A 16,078-nucleotide genomic window follows, 5' to 3' on the forward strand; every position below is an offset into this window, starting at 1 on the left:
GATCGACTCAAGCGATGCTATTTACAGAGCTGCTTGAATAGATCCCCACGGCGGCAGGGCCCATGGTGCCAGGGATATGTCGCCATCCTGTCTGTAGGGCCTACTGGTGACAAGGAACTTGGAAGGTCTCATTTGTTATCAATAGTCTTGATCGTCCACACAAGGCTTATCAGAGAGGGCACTACGCTCTCTAGTTAAGACATTCGATTCGCATACCTACTCGAGACTCTTGTTCCTGTCTTCTCATTCGACAATTGGGAGGGGGCTCCACCCCTGCCGATCCCCTGCCACCTCCAAACCGATGGGATCGCCATGCAGCAGTTCCAGATTGACGTGTTAGCTGGCTGTCGACCAGGAAACACTTCTACAGCTCTCCATTGCTGTTGCGCGGGGGAGCATCGCAGACATTTAACTCGGCCTTGTCCACGATGAACACAGGGAGCAAGCAGGTCTGTCGCTTCGTCAATGGCTCAAGCACCTCCCCCCCCTCCAAGATCCTCCCTCCGGATGTTAGCCAAGAGACTTGATGGTATGGATCCAACATACTCTACTTCATTGGAAGAGGGATCAACGATATCAGAGATTGGCACAATGGCGGGAGATATGCCCTTCAGAAGATGGGACGGACTAGCGAGGATGTCAACAGACTGGGATGGTCTTCGAAGGGTAGGGTTCTAACATATCTACCCTATTTTCATTCGCAATTTCTGGATATGGCTTACACGCATACAGGATCCTGAACTGTGGTTCCCTGACGGAAACTGCCTTGTGTACTTATACGGCTACGGTCAATCAAGGAGAGGTGCAGCCTTTCAGCTTCCCCTGAACCCTCTCTTAGCAGCAGACTGTCACCCTCTGCTTGACAAATGCATGGCTGAAGAGCCCGCTGAGTCCCCAGTCTCAAGAATTAGTCGTAGCCAACCCGGCTGGTCTGGGAAGATAGAGTTTCATGTCCCGGCCCCTCAAACCACGGACCGTGGCGAGGCATTCCTCTACAACTTGGCCACCCGTAATTTCTTTGCCTGGGTCTTTGGCAGGCCGCTGGTTGGAGCACACCTTGGTGGAGCCTTGGTTGGACTCCTCAACAGCATGAATGAATTTAGATCCGCAGGTCAGGACAACATACAGGCGATGATGGATTATATGCGCGAGGCAGGCTACGCGGATATGAGAAATAATCCTGATCATGCTCTCGGCATCCTCTTCTTCGCCGAACATTTCCGATTCAAAGATCTATGGCTTGATGCCTTTTGTCACTGCACTGGCATGCATGAAAGACTTCCTTCGAGTCCAGGATTCGGGGTATGTGGCCCCCCCCAAGAAATTGGACATTATACTGATCTTCGACCAGTTTATAAGTGAAGCTTCTCGTTCCCTGATTACCAGTTCCAGACTTGAGATGGATATGCGATTGGCGCAAGCTGGTCGCAAGCTTGGTTCATTCCTCTCAGAAGATTTATCCGATGCACATCTCGGTCTCCCATCCGGCGCCCGTGCTCATCTTGACAAGTTTCGATCTTTCCTGCACTCATATTATGTAGCCAAGCTTGGCTATTATCCTCCAAAATCCCCCAAGGGGAAAAGCACAGCTTTCCCAAAGAATGTATACAAACAAATGCGTTCTGATTTCAAGAAGTTATATGACTTCCTCGTCGACTCCCAGCACACTCTCTCGGATTCAAGTCCAGTTTCTCAACAAGGAGGCATCTGTGTCTTACAGAACGTGCAGGCTTTTGACGCGCGCCACAAGTTTTCGCCTCTGCCACACCCATTTCCTCTTCTCCCAGAGATCGAAGATAGGCCTTTTCCAAAACTTGATTTCAGCAGGCGTCTCAGCTTCTGCCGCAAGGACGATAAAACAAAGCCGCCACCACGTCTCGTCAACTTCTCTTTGTTGTCAAAGGCCACTAATTACAGCGATCGGTCCCTCTTCGATTGCAGTCTCGTCCGTTGCTATCAAGGGTTCGAGAAAGAGTGCGCCTTTGCAACATCCAGAGCTGACAAGAGCGAAAAGCTCTCCCCCAGAGACGCGAGGAAGGTCCGCTGGATTTTGATCTATTCAATCTATCAAACTCTTCTTTCTGTCACAGAGATTCCCAAACAGGTCTCCGCAACGCAACACGTCCCATATCACCTTTGCGTATCGCTCGCAAATTGCCCGCCCTGGAACGAGGAGCAACTTCCTCCAAGTCCTGTCCGAACACTGACAGACGAAACTAAGGAGGTCTTCACAGTTTCTCAGACTGAATCATTTACTCCGGAAAGCGCTTCAGCTTCACCAGAAATCAAGCCAGACGTGGATTATTTCGCAATGAGACATCGCTCATTGCCCACCCCAGAAAGAAACGCGTCTACAACTAGCTTTTCGAGAAAAGGCACAATCAGGAGAGCTTTGAGCACGCTTGGAAGCTTTTCCGATCTTCGTCTCGCACGTTCGAAACGAGCATCATATGGCGACATGAGGGGCCATAGCTATGGAAACAGCATAGACAGCACCAGAACGGCATCATCTATCACCTTCTCGGCGGTCGAGTATGGCAAATATAATGACCGTGCGGGAGAAGGATCGCCAGTGTCACCAGACTCCGGATGTTCATCGGTGGAGGATGTCTCCCACTGGTCAGATTCTTCCACTAGTGAGACAGATAGTCCAATCAGCCCGATAACCAGCGTGTTCAACAGCCGAAGAGGTTCGGATGCTAGCATGGGTGATGCGCCAAACACGATTGAGGAGTTCCTGGATAAGCAACTGAGTATGGCTGAGGAGGAATGACTGAGTAGCGAGTGTCTACTCTGATCCTCTGGAGTTGAGGATGACCGGTTCATAAAAGCAATGAAAGCGGTCAGGTTTGAGTGGGAACAGGATACACGAGGGGGGTGTACCAAAAAGAAAAAAAAGTTATTGGCTTGCCTTGAATGTTAGTAGATGGGGGGAGGTTTCTTTTGTTGGCTTTGCTTATAGGAGTTGGCGAGGATTTGTGCGGCGCAATGGCAGAAGCCAGATTTGGGGATTCGGACTCGTCGCGCTTCTCTTCTGATACCCCTACACACTCCTTTGTGTTTCCTTGTTTCGACCTAGGCTTGATCCCTAGGACTCTCATTTTGTATGGTAGGTAATGATAATGTAGATAGTGTAGTTCGAATGTAGATAGTAAAAGATGTAGATAGTCAACTCAATCAATTACCATCATATCAAGGCTACTGTTAATCGTCGTGCTACTGCAATACCAGACATCCTAACCAACTACTCTGTCTTGCTTGGATCTCACAAAGCACATCAGCTTTCGCATCTGGTACGGTAGTTGTTGTGTTCTGCTCTGCATCAGGTGAAGTTAGAGATTGCCGGGGGATCACATGCAACCCCTGGTCTAGCGCGCCTCCACCAAGAAATATCGAAGCCCGTACTGCCCAGCATCCACCGCACAACATGGCCGAATTCAAACCATACACATACTTCCAATGTCCCTGTACCGACACGTCGTTCTCAACACGGAGGAGGATCGGTGACAGCGGTCCCAGCAGCGAGGAGGAAACCGACGAGGACGAGCGGACGTTCGACCCGCGAGCCCCGCGCGCGAATTACAGCTTATATCCGCTCGAGCACCTGTTGTATTGCGAGGACTGTCACCAGATCCGCTGTCCCAGATGTGTGCTCGATGAGATCGTGTGCTGGTATTGTCCGAATTGTCTGTTTGAGGTGCCGAGCAGCAGTGTGAAGAGCGAGGGGAATAGGTATGTATGGCGCCGCTGACCGACCATGAATGACACGGATGAATGGATGGGAGCTTATAGTTTACCTCTTCAGATGCACCCGCAGTTGTTTCCAATGCCCGATATGTACGGCGCCGCTGTCTATCAGCAGTACGGAGTCGCCGCCTGAAGGACTGGGAGCTGAATATGTCGCGCAATCCGGACCGTACGTGCTGAACTGCGCATACTGTCTTTGGAGCTCCAAGGAAATCGGGATCCAGCTGGAGAAGCCGAACAGCATCTACGCGCAACTTGCAAAGATTAAGAATGGGGGGGAACCATACATCTCGCCCAAAGAACGACGAAGGATACGGGAGGAACGCAAGGGAGATGGCGAGGAGAGTCAGGGGAGCGAGATGACGCTGGATCCTAACGAGAAGCTGGACGCCGAGAGCCAGTTCGCGAATCTGAAAGCTTTCTACCAAGAGCAGCTCGCGGAATCCTCGCCCGCCAGCGCCCTGGGGTTCACAGGAGACTACGGCTACGGATCACCCGGGGCACTATCACGAATCATGGGTCTCTACACGGGGAGCAGTTTCGGGGACAAGAAATCCAAGAGCCGCAGCTCCATGATGCGCGAAGCCCAGTCGGCTCTCGAAGGGCTCCAGATCTCCTCCCCGAGCGCCTCCGAAGAGTCCATCGCGCGGCTCCGCGCCTCGGGCTGGGAAGGCACCTGCTCCACGGCGCAGCGGCTTGCGCAAGCCCACAACCCGCGGTTCGTCAGCGACCTCCGACCCATCGCGCACCTGCTCCGCACCAAGCGCTCCAAGCGGTGCAAGACGTGCCGCCACATCCTCTCCAAGCCCGAGTCCAAGGTGCAGAACACGCGGTTCCGGATCCGGCTCGTGGCGCCCAACTACGTGCCTCGCATCGCGATCCGGCCCTTGCAGCCGGGCCCCGCGGCGCCGCAGGCGCTGCTGCTGACGCCGCTGCGCCCTACGCAGTTCGTGCTCACGTTCAGCAATCCGCTGTTCGACGACGTCCGGGTCAGCATCGCGACGCCGGCCAAGACGCCCGGGCGCTTCGGCAGCCGCGTCACGATCTTGTGTCCGCAGTTCGAGGTCGGCGCTAATACGGACGTGTGGGATGAGGCGTTAAGGGAGGGCGGGGCTGGTGCGGGCAAGGGCGGCGAGCGCGAGAAGAGACGGACGAAGGCGGAGGCGAGTGAGGGCCAGCAGCAGGCGGAGGCCGGGAAGGTGTGGGAGAGGGGGCGCAATTGGGTTAGTGTGGTGGTGGAGGTGGTGCCTGCGGTGCTGAAGGTTGGGGAAGAAGAAAAAAAAGATGAAAAAGAAGAAGAAGAAGAACAAGAGGAAGAAGAAGGAGGAGGATCAAGGTACGCGGGCCCGCTGAGGGAAGACGAGGATATCCTTGAGATTCCGGTGTTTGTGAGAGTCGAGTGGGAAGCGGATGTAGCGCAGGATGAAGGGGCTGGACTAGCGGCTGCTAATAATAAGGATAATAAGGAAGAGAAGGAGAAGAGGGAATTGGCGTATTGGTGTGTGCTGGGAGTTGGGAGGATAGCTCGGGATTAGCAAAGCAAAGCATAGCATGAGCGTTGTGCGAAAATATACCCATTTGACATGTTGCAAGTAAGCAAGCCAATTCTTTTCTTTTCTCACGTCAAGAATCATTACTTTTCAGTAGTGCGCACGGGGGGTGTGAATTCTTCTTCTGGACGGCAAGCCTTCTTTGATGGTATTCGCAGCCTATGATCCACTAGTAGAAGCCTCTGTGCGCCTCAAGATAACACATCCCAGCCAGCCTCAGCAAATACATGCCATGCGTTCGTTCATAAAAGCCACTTTTTCCCTTCTCTCAACTGCCTTTCCTTCCCCCCCCCTTTCCTCCAAATGTACAAGTACACAGACGTCTAGTACTCAACGGGAGTCGCGGGGAACTCGAAGCCGACACCACGGCCGGTCAAGCGTCTGTAGACCTCGGAGTAGGTGTCGAGTCTGTGGTCGATGGTGTTCTTCTCCTTCTCGTCGAGGACGACCTTGAGGACCTTGCTGCCATCCTCCTTGGTGCGGAGGCGCTTGCCGACGATCTCGACGGGGTAGACGAGGTCGTCGAGGATGGCGTCGTGGACGGCCGTCAGGGTTCGGGAACGGGGTCTCTTCTGGGTCTGGGAGGTGCGCGAGCGGTTGGAGCGCTTGGGACGGGGGAGGATGCGGCGCGAGGCGAGGATCAGGACGTGGCGGTCGGAGAACTTCTTCTCGAGCTCACGAGTGAGGCTGTGTGTTCTCGTATCAGCCCCCGTGTGTCCCAGTGCCAATCCAATTGCGATCCCAGCTTGCATTCGAGTGGGATGGAAGAGAGGGAAATGGAAGGGGGAGAAATGCTTACCGTTGCTGCACTCGGTGGAAACCCTGGAGGGATGGGACGGGGACAAAGATGACGATAGCCTTCTTGCCGTGGCCAACTTCAATCTACAATTGATCAAAGTCAGCATGCGAGCTCCATGTTCCGTCTATAGAAATAGAAACAAAACAGGACCGCAGCCCGTCCGATTCCACAACTGAGACGCCGGACAACCCAACACAGTCATGTATCTCCTGTATCTCAAGTATGATATAACACATGTATAGAAGCCGGCGCCACGGTCGTTCGTCGTTCGTTCTGGTAAAGCTGCGTTCCCGCGTGGGTGTAATTTTTTCTGTAGTCAATTGCTCACCTCTCTGGCAGATACGAATTGAAGGGGTCGGAGAGCCGCCTTCAGGTCGGTGGTGTTGGACTCGAGATCGTAGAGAGCGCCAGCAATGCTGGTCTCGAGCTCAGAGGGGTTCTGGCGCGAAGGGCTGTTGGCCGCGATCTTGTTGAGGGCACTCATGGTTGCTGGCTTTGTCGTGGAGAGTTTCGAGACGATCAGAAAGTTTTCGGGGGCACGAACAAAGTTGTGTTCGCGAATGGGTCGGGTTAGCCCTACCGCCCTCGTCCATGTTTTGTGGCAGCCAATCAGATAAGGTCATTTAAGCGGGACATTGGATCACGTGCATTACCTCCCTCCCCAAGGTACCTGGGTACGATAAGGTCCTTCTTTCTCTTGTGTCTCCCTCCCGCGATTCATGCCTTCGTCTCCTCATAAATGGGTATGTCATTCCTGATCCAAGCATATACGAGCAGTAGCTACGCCTGGTAAGGTTGAACGACCGATCGGATTACGTCTATACCTGGGCCTACCACCTGGTAGATAGAGCCTGAGCACTATAGAAATCAAGGAAGGAGGAACTGATCTTGAACGGCTTGCTCGATTTAAGACGATGACCCAGTCAAGTCTATATGTAATTATATCCTGGCACAAATAAATACGAATAATAACAACGCTGGCTAAAGTGGAAAAAAGATCGACCATATGTCTTATCCCAAGACCTGCCTTTCCCACCCTCTATGCTGGATTTAGGAGCCTGAACGCCATATGAACCAAGAAATTGGCTTTCCCTCCCATAACCAAAATGCGCTTCCTAATAAGTTGCTCCATCTGTTTTACAATGTCCCGGCCCAACGCCTGTTATACAAGTCTCATCTAGTACTCTCCAAGAGCTCAATCCCCGGGATGCTCGCGCCGAAATCCATGATCAGGATCTTAGGATCCTGACCCGTGCTGATAATGCGCCGGTAATCCGATTTGGCCCCAAGCACCCAACTCGAGTGCCACTTCGGGAAATCAAGAAGTAGTCGTCCGCTCTCCATCTCAAACACTTTGATATCCTGATCGTAGCTGCCAGAGATCAACCTTCCACTGACCGAGTCGATGTGCAAGGATCGAACAAGGTTTTCGTGCGCTTCAATCTTCTGAAGACATTCACCCGTGTTTGCGTCCCAGATGCGAATGACCTTATCATTGCCCGCGGATGCAATGAATCGCGAGTCATCGGAGAACTGACTGCAAGCAAGACCCTTAGTATGGCCAGAGAACTCGCGGATATTCCTGCCAGTATCGATATTCCACAATTTGACTGTGAAGTCGCCGCTGCAGCTGACGATCGTGTTGCCCCTCATCTGCACTGCATTTACTGGACCCTCGTGTCCCCGGAGTTGTTTCAGCATAGCGCCCGTAGCTCGATCCCAAACGCAAATACTGACATCTTTCGAACATGTGACAATGTACCGTTCGTCGAATGCGAGGTCCAAGACAGCTGCAACATGATGCCGTAGTTGTTGAATGGGCTCGTAGCCCTTCTTGATATCGTAGACAATGCACGTACTGTCCGATGATCCGGTGACAAGAATGTTTTCATCGTACTGAAGGCACAGTATCGATTGATTGTGGTAGATGGGGAAGGAGACAGCCTTTGGAATACATTCAGCTTGTCGACTTGCATCCATCATGGTGGCATAGTGCAGGGGTGCTCCATCTTCTCCAGTCATGATGGCAGGATTCTCGACAACTTCTGGAGGGCCAATGACAAGTTGGCAGGTGTACGTTTTCAAATCCCATACTCGAATAGTTTTATCTCGTGAACCAGTAATTATCTTGGACCTTTCAGATGTTAGAATAAAAGTTGCTTCTCCCGTGCGCGATTACTTACTCGTCAAACTGGACACAGTAGATACTGTCCAGATGCCCGTTGAGATATACTGCGTCTGCTTTGCCTTCCCTCCAATTGTGCTCCAATTGCTGTCTCATCCGGTAGAGATGATTCCAATCACTGTCAGGCCTAATAGGGGGGAGACCAAGCCCGGAACCTGGCTTGACCGGCGCACTCGTTGCATACGTCTTCGATTTCTCTCTCAAGAACGCCTCACGCCACACATGTTGAGATCTCGATACCCGAGCCCAGCTTTGAGATACCAGTGCTGTATTGTAAAGCGTGCGGTGGTCCAGATGAGCCAGGATTTGGATCGCGAGTTCGACAGGTAGAAGGGAGATGAAGTCGATGCGGCTGATTGTGGTCTCTTTGCGCGAGGCCGGTTCGGTCGTCATGGCAATGCCAATTCCACTCTCGCGGTCCCCCCATTGATCTTCCGCTGACAGGAGGTGACGATGCCTTTCGTAGAACTCGTTTTGGGCGGCAGCCGTTGCCCGCGCCGCGGCTCCACCACTTCCATGAGGGATGATCGGAGGGGCATCGCCATATCCAGGTATAGGAGACGTCAAATCATCGCACGCACCAACATCATCTTCTTCATAGTCGAAATCAGGGTGCACCATTTTCGAGTGCCTGCTGAAGCTGGCCGCTTCTCTCAGTCTATGCAGCCATGGCGCAGAAGCCGTCGATGGCCGCGACTCTACGGCATGCGAATGCCGCCTTTGTCTCTTTGATTTGATCGAGACCGACGCCCTCCTCAGTAAGCCACGTATGCCCCCTTCCTTCTTTCCATGTTCGCGCGACTGTTCCCTGTTGTCATCGAGAGACAAGTGTTGAAGCCCAGCTGCGAGATCCGACTCCCCACGAGAAGGCAGCGATCTTTGGCTGCTTTTGAGATTCGATCTTGACACGGGCTCCTCGCTGGTCTCGAAGGAATCGTGCCACGAGGTCTGGTCATGGTGATTCGGGGATTGCGACAGCTGGTTAGGAGCCCACTCCTCGATTGGGAACACCCTGGCCATGGCTGGTCTGATTCGACGACAGGACGAGGGAAATGTAAATTAATTGCTCAACTCCTCCTCTTGATATCAAAAAATGGTGTCCAAAGGCCAGCGACACAAATGTCAGGTAAAAGTGGCGGTGGCGGACTTATTTGGGGTAAATGGTGATACGTTCTCCAGCCCGCAGTCAATGACGCGAGAGACTATCCAGAGCGGGTTTGGGCGTAGGTAGATACGAAAGGAAGGGCGGGCGGGATATGCGACGAAGTAACGATTGAACGGGGGGAACTTTCCGGGATCAAGAGGCAAGAAGAAAGAAGCAAGAAGTAAGAACGAAGGATGGGGAGAGGAAGTTGGACGTGGGAGTATTTATTGCGCGAGACATTGTCGGAGGAGGATGAACGCTTGCTTGATCTTTGTTTATTGCAGGCGAAACGGCATACCCGACGAACAAGGGAGGCGAACTCAGCATTGGATGGAGCATATTGGCCGACGGCTCTGATCTATCAGACTGCTACGCTGCAACGATGGGTACTAGGCTACTGGTCCGGCATGGCCAGCGCCCACTTGGCCCCTTCACCAGGACCCTGCCCGGTGCGGCCGACCCTTGCAAAAGGGGAGGGAGGGGGGGAGTAAAACGTGGAAGGGCATTTCTCCTTTGCCTCTTCGTCTTTGACGTCTTGCGTCGGCCCCTGTGGCGAACGGCGGGCCAGAGCAGCGGGCAAGGCTGAGTTCTGCCACGCTTCTCTCTCTCTGAAACGAAGGATTTGAGGGCGCTGCAAGTAGTTGCAACAGCGGCACACACACACGGGGTGAGCAAAGAGACGCAATAGTGATCGTAGTAATAGATAGTCATAATATAATATAGATAGTAATAACAATACAATAAATCATAATAATTGCCAAAAGCAATAAATACAACTGCAGCCGGCACGCACGACGGTGGAGCAGAAGTTCCCAGAAGGATGAGCGGAGGGGCCTCCTGTTGACAGGTCACTGACTCGAGCCGCACGACCGTTTTTTCCTTTCCCCTACGCTACAGCAGACTGCAGAACCCCATGAGGCAAGAATCGTGGGTCTTGCTGCTCTTGCACCGAGTAGGGATGCCTGATTAGGCCTTTTGTGTTTTTCCATTAGCCGCCACGTGATGTTTCTCTAGAGAATAATAGCGAGAGACCCATGATCATTGGTTCCTTGAGACAGACAAATGCGAAGAGACAGCGTTCAGGGGTTTGGGCTTCCCTGTGGCGATCAGGACCGTCGCATTTCCACTCCAAGAATCCGGGGTTAAACCAAGTACAGCGAGAGTGAACGTCGAATGTTTCAACATCTCTCCTATCCTATCCGTCTTTGGCCGTTCACCATCCGAACACAGAACACGATTCGGAACCGATCACTCATTACCTGCTTTTCTTTCTAGTCACACAACCCACAATCAAGAAGATCGCAAGAAAGAGAGTCGAGACCCAACACCCAACACCCACCACCCAATCCAAACCATGGCCGGATCCCCGCCGCCCCCCATCTCCCTCCCTATCATCTACCGCCTTTTCTTCCTCAGCATCGAGCCTCTATCCGCCCTCGTCGGCGCCTACTCCACATATTTCCATCCCAATTCCTCCCTCCCCTCCCTCCCCTCTCCCCCCTCCCCTCTTCCACCACACACCACAATCACGCTCTCGCAACTCGCCAACATGTACTTATTCTTCGCGCTCAACGAAGCCCTCGTCCTACGCGCCACCGCCGATATGCGCGTCTGGCGCACCCTATTATGCATCTTGCTGCTTGCTGATTTTGGACATTTGTGGGCCATGAAGTCGCTGGGCGCCAGCGTGTATTGGGATTTGAGAGGTTGGGGCGTGTGGGAGTGCGCGAATTTGGGGGTTGTGTATGGGGGTGCGATGCTTAGGATTGCGTTTTTGGTGGGTGTGGGATTGAGAAGGAGGGTTGGGAGAGTGGAGGAGGGGAGGGGGAAGAGGGGGGTGTGATTGATGCGTTGTATCTAGATATCTTACGGATTGTATCTTATGTATATATGTATGTGTGTATGTACGTACGGCTAGCACTGTTCCGAGGAATGCGATCCCTCTTACTTAACATTGGTATACGACTTATCTCATTACTCATTACCCTCAACATCAAAGCGTCTGCTCCCGCATCCCTCGTCGAGTAATAAAATATACAGACGGCTACAGATTTCCACCCGCCGGTTTGTTTTCCAACTCCTAGCCTGATGCTTCATCATACGTATTTGCGCAACTTTCCAGCATGTTAGCATTTGCTAAGCATTGACGGGAAGAGAAGGGAGAAGAGAACTTACATCCAACGTCAACGTCTTCGAACTATTAGCCTCCTGGTCCCTAAACACGCCCACCAGACTCTCACTCCCCTGGAACAGACCCGTTTTCAGACTAATGACGATGAACTGCATCCCCGGGCCTGCGTGCTCGCGGATGTAGTTCTTGATCTTCTCCACGTTGGCGTTGTCGAGTGCCGCATCGACCTCGTCGAGGACGAAGAAGGGGCTCGGTTGATACGAGTGCACGGCGAAGAGGAGAGCGAGTGCTGCCATGGTCTTCTCGCCTCCCGAAAGATGCTCCATGTCACGGAATCGCTTGAGCGGTGGCATGGCATGGTACTTGATGCCCGAGAGGTAAGGCGCATCGCTATCCTCGATGTCCAGATATGCTTGACCACCGAGAGGGAAGGTCGCCGAGCGCGTGAGGTCCTTGTACACGTGAGAAATTTGCTCCGAGATATGAGTGAAGGCCTTGTTGAATAGATCGAAGCGCTTCTCCTTGATAGCAATGAAATCATCCTTTGCTTTCTTCGCGGCGCGGCGCGCCTCTTCAAAGTCCTTTTCTGTGGCCTTGAGCCGTTCTTCGACAGCATCTAACCGATCAATGGCACGCATATTGGGGTTGAGCTTCTCGAGCTCCGAGTTAAGGGTCTCTATCTTTTCTTGAAGCTGCTCTTCGACACCTTCCTCACCAACCTACTAACATTAGCACGTATCCCACCAAATCTAAAAGGTGGACATACAACTTTGAGATCGTCGTCGAGCTCGTCAAAGTCAACTTCAATACCATAATCTTTCATAATCTCCTCAGGTTCCTCGCCGTCATCGACATCCATAGCGTCGGGGTCCGTCTGAAGAATGTTTTCGTCCACAGGAAGACTATCGAGCTTTGCCGACGATTCAGTCAGAGGGATGGCAATTTGTTCAAGTTTACAGCGACGTAGCAGAGCATATCTGCCTGCGCTGTTTCGTTGTACCTCTGCCTCCAAGCCCGCGATGGCTTTAGTTCGGGCATCGATTTCCTTGCTGTGTTTCTGGAGTTCATTCCGGGCCGCCGTCACTTTCTCATTCTTTGCGGCAAGCTTCTCCTTCAGCTTTGCAAGTTCATCTTCCAATTGAGTTACATGGGCTCTGTCGATATCAATCGCATTTTCGAGAGACACCTTATCAGCGGTATATGTTTGGATATCCTGCTCAAGTCTCGCGATTTGGTCTTCCAATCGCTGGACTCGACTCGCTGTCTCCATGTGAGTTGCTGTCTCCCATTTCAGTTGACTCTGCAAGGTTCCCTTCTGCAGCTCAAAAGCGTTTCTCTTCTCCGAGGCTTCTTGTTCCAAGCTGCCCTGCTGCGCTTCATATGCCCGAATGTCAGAGTAGCCCAGCCTCGTACAGAAGTCGGAGAATACTTCGTCCTCGACTTTGGCGACGGCGTCCCTGAATTCAGCCACCTTGGCCTGTAAGCTTTCGAGTTCTGCCTGTTTTTGCCGATACTTGGGTTCCATGTCATTTAATAGCTGGTTCTCATGAGCCAACTCTTTCTTCTTGCTAGCAAGGTTCTGCTCGAATCCAGCGAGCTCGCTCTTGGCATAGGCCAAGCGTTGTTCCAATCCACTCAAGTCGTTCTGCAATTGCTCCTCGTGAGCGCTCTTGCGATTAACTTTGGGCAGGGCCTCAATGTTATCACGCATTGCTTGAATTTTAGCCTTGATGTTTTCGATATCGTGGCTTTCCTCAAATTTTCGCTTGCTTCCTCTATTCTCCGCGCCGCGACCACCAGTCATCAGACCAGCTTTATGAATGACAAAACCTTCCAATGTGACAGCCTTGACTTGAATTTGTCTGTCGTAGCAGATGTGTTTGGCGGTTGCAAGATCATCGCACACGATCGAACTTCCACAAGCATAAGACATTGCCCGTTCGAGGGAGGAGTCGAAGTCTATCGTATCAATGGTCAGGCGGGCCCCGGGAAGGCCTTTTAAGTTGGAGTTGACGGCATTGACCTTGATGTTGTCTAAAGGAATGAAAGTCATCGGGCTGAAGTGTTGGTCTTTCAAGTACTGAACGCATTCAGTACCTGTTTTCTCGGTATCCACAATCACGGAGTCGAAGTCGCGACCGAGGGCTGTGATCACAGCTTCATCGTACTTCTTTTGCTTGGGCTTGCAAAGTTCACCAACACGGCCTCGAACTCCCGGAAATAAACGCTTGAGGGATGTCACCATTTCCTTGGTCCGCATTTCCTTCTCGTTCTGCCGGCGACCGTCATCTGCCTCGATAAGAGTCTTCAAAAGGGCCTGTAATTTCTCCTCCATTTCTGTGTGATTTTGATTTATGCGAATGCGTTCGGATTGGATATGGCTATATTCCTTCTTCTTGGTATCGATCTCCTTGGTGATCTCCTTCACGGTAGCCTTGATAGCCTCCCTTCGCTCATTGATGGTGTTGACCTCTCCTTCTAATTTCTCGACAGATGCTTGTGATGCTTCTACTTTGCCTTTCAAGCTGCTGGCAGTCACTTCGTCGGTCTTCATTTGTCGCACAAGATTGTCCAACTTTGACTGGTTGCTAGAAGTCCTCGTGACAACTTGCGATCTGAGAGAGTTGTACTCTTTGAAATCAGCCTCGCTGAGTTGCCTGCCTTGCTTCTTCAGAGTCTCCTGCCATTGGACTTCGAACTGTTTCTGGGCTTTCTCGACAATGCTCAGTTGCTTTTTCTCTGCTTCAACCCGAGCGGCTTGCTCATCTCGCTCTTTGATTACAGCATCAGCTCTTCTGCGGATCTTTGCAATCTCGTTCGTTGTATGATCAACCTTCTCTTCGATCGGGACTAAGTTGTTCTCCTTTTCTTCAATTTCTTTCTCCTTTCTCTTGACGTTTCGCTCGACCTTGGAAACATCCCTGATAGTCTTGGCCTGAGATGTACGCGCTTCATCCAGGGCCTTTTCGTACTTTTCAACGCCTCGGCGGTATTCCTTTAGGTTTTCTTGGTGTTCCTGAATACTGGCACTAGATTCTTCCATGACGCGCTGGAAGTGGTACAACTTCCAAAGTATGTGGGTGACAATGGCATGATCACGCTCTTCAGCCTTGGCCTGGAAAGCCTCCGCTTCTTTCTTCTGTTCTTGGTATTGCTTGATCTCCGAATTGATGCCCCGACGCCTGTGAAGGTTATAAGTCTGGTTCTCAGCTGCTTGTTCTGCCTCTTCTTGCAGTCGCTCATATTCGGCCTTGTATTCCAAGCTTCCAGAGATTTGTTCAATCAGTCGAGTAAGGTCCTTTGGTGATTGTGAGGCGATTGCCTCCACGTCTCCTTGGAAAACCAGGAAGTTTCGGGCTTTGATGAGGATGTTTTCAGCCTCCAAGGCCTCATTATATTGCACCGCCGTCACAACACGGTCATTAATACGATACTCGCTCACGCCCTGGCTCGTAATCGTACGCTTCCATCTCTGTTCATCTCCGGCATCATCCTCGTAAACCGCCATAACCCATGCACTCTTGGGATCATTTCGTGTAGCTCTCTGCGATTGTGATTCCTCTTCTGGGTCTTCCGCATCGCCACCTTCGTGCCCCTCCGTTCCTGGGGCTGCTGCGGATCCATCATCGTTGATTTTCGAAGTCTTCAAAACTCGACCGCGGTAAACGAGATCTCTGAGGTGCGAGGAACGTAGGTGTGAAGATTTGATTCCTAGAACGAATGAGATCGCATCCATGCTATTCGCCTCGTCAGCAACGTATCAAATACAGACTGCGACTGGTGCGCGTACGAATTGGACTTCCCAGAGCCATTGGGGCCGATGATAGAGGTGAAGTAGGAGTCGCCAAAGAGCAGCGTGTGGTGGCCCTTGTAGGACTTGAAATCTGGATATAGATGAGCACAATGATCCCGCCTAGTGATGCGACCAACGTACTGAATAGTTCAAGCCGTATGAGCTTCCCCATTTTGAACTACACGCGTAGGGATCTGGTGGGGCGCACGCGCCGAGGGCAGAAGGATGGCAGCTTGGAAATCGTTACAACCGGAAATGCCCTACTTTGGCGCGCATTGACAAGCAGTTGCAGCTCCAGCGCACTCAAAAGGTCAAAGATAGGGTGGAGTTGAAAATGTTGAGCGGTCAAATGGTATCGAACCGCGTTTGCAGCGCGATTGTCCTATAGTTGTTGTACGCGAGCGTGCCGGGCCTGATCACGTGAGAAAAGCATTTTACGGGACCGGAAGAGACAGGCCAAGAGAAGACCCCCCTGGTGGTAAACGAGGCTGAGAGACGGGTGAACGGCGAGATCCACAGGTCCACAGGAGCTTCCATCAAGAAGCTTGTGACGACTCTCACGAGCATCTGCTTTCCTGCGCGTCGCTGTATGTGCATCCCGTGCTCTTCCATCTTGCTGCCGTCTATCCCGTGCCTTTTCTCAATCAGACCAATAGTCTTGTCGAGCTTTCAATCCTGCCTGATATCTGGGGTCTCAGAGCTAAAGTAGACCACCCAAGGCAGAGTTGC

General features: G+C 52.1%; 6 protein-coding genes across 6 annotated transcripts; 3 read left to right on the top strand and 3 right to left on the bottom strand.

Moving 5' to 3' along the window:
- Window positions 1-591: 591 nt before the first annotated feature.
- On the top strand, window positions 592-2,773 carry M430DRAFT_102610 (hypothetical protein; the record flags this gene model as incomplete). Its single annotated transcript, XM_024860809.1, has 3 exons — window positions 592-666; window positions 733-1,302; window positions 1,352-2,773. 3 exons carry the CDS (start codon window positions 592-594, stop codon window positions 2,771-2,773), a joined length of 2,067 nt encoding a protein of 688 aa, XP_024720344.1.
- A 654-nt stretch (window positions 2,774-3,427) lies between these two features.
- Window positions 3,428-5,349, top strand: M430DRAFT_59245 (hypothetical protein; the record flags this gene model as incomplete). Its single annotated transcript, XM_024868784.1, has 2 exons — window positions 3,428-3,732; window positions 3,806-5,349. 2 exons carry the CDS (start codon window positions 3,428-3,430, stop codon window positions 5,280-5,282), a joined length of 1,782 nt encoding a protein of 593 aa, XP_024720345.1. The 3' UTR covers window positions 5,283-5,349.
- A 271-nt stretch (window positions 5,350-5,620) lies between these two features.
- On the bottom strand, window positions 5,621-6,580 carry M430DRAFT_103827 (hypothetical protein; the record flags this gene model as incomplete). Its single annotated transcript, XM_024860883.1, has 3 exons — window positions 5,621-5,984; window positions 6,097-6,179; window positions 6,425-6,580. The coding sequence occupies 3 exons, from the start codon at window positions 6,578-6,580 to the stop codon at window positions 5,621-5,623; spliced, it is 603 nt and encodes a 200-aa protein (XP_024720346.1).
- Window positions 6,581-7,269: 689 nt separating this feature from the next.
- M430DRAFT_19807 (hypothetical protein) lies at window positions 7,270-9,301 on the bottom strand (the record flags this gene model as incomplete). Its single annotated transcript, XM_024864158.1, has 2 exons — window positions 7,270-8,230; window positions 8,280-9,301. 2 exons carry the CDS (start codon window positions 9,299-9,301, stop codon window positions 7,270-7,272), a joined length of 1,983 nt encoding a protein of 660 aa, XP_024720347.1.
- A 1,514-nt stretch (window positions 9,302-10,815) lies between these two features.
- On the top strand, window positions 10,816-11,217 carry M430DRAFT_76622 (hypothetical protein; the record flags this gene model as incomplete). Its single annotated transcript, XM_024869563.1, has 1 exon — window positions 10,816-11,217. A coding segment is annotated over one exon (402 nt), but the record flags the coding sequence as incomplete, so codon positions are not given.
- A 304-nt stretch (window positions 11,218-11,521) lies between these two features.
- Window positions 11,522-15,521, bottom strand: M430DRAFT_19809 (hypothetical protein; the record flags this gene model as incomplete). The annotated part of the gene is made up of 5 exons (XM_024864159.1): window positions 11,522-11,539; window positions 11,601-12,275; window positions 12,323-15,293; window positions 15,347-15,440; window positions 15,491-15,521. 5 exons carry the CDS (start codon window positions 15,519-15,521, stop codon window positions 11,522-11,524), a joined length of 3,789 nt encoding a protein of 1,262 aa, XP_024720349.1.
- Between the last annotated feature and the right edge of the window lie 557 nt (window positions 15,522-16,078).

Source organism: Amorphotheca resinae (genome assembly GCF_003019875.1).
Source record: "Amorphotheca resinae ATCC 22711 unplaced genomic scaffold M430scaffold_7, whole genome shotgun sequence".
In the NCBI taxonomy this organism is placed as follows: domain Eukaryota; kingdom Fungi; phylum Ascomycota; class Leotiomycetes; order Helotiales; family Amorphothecaceae; genus Amorphotheca; species Amorphotheca resinae.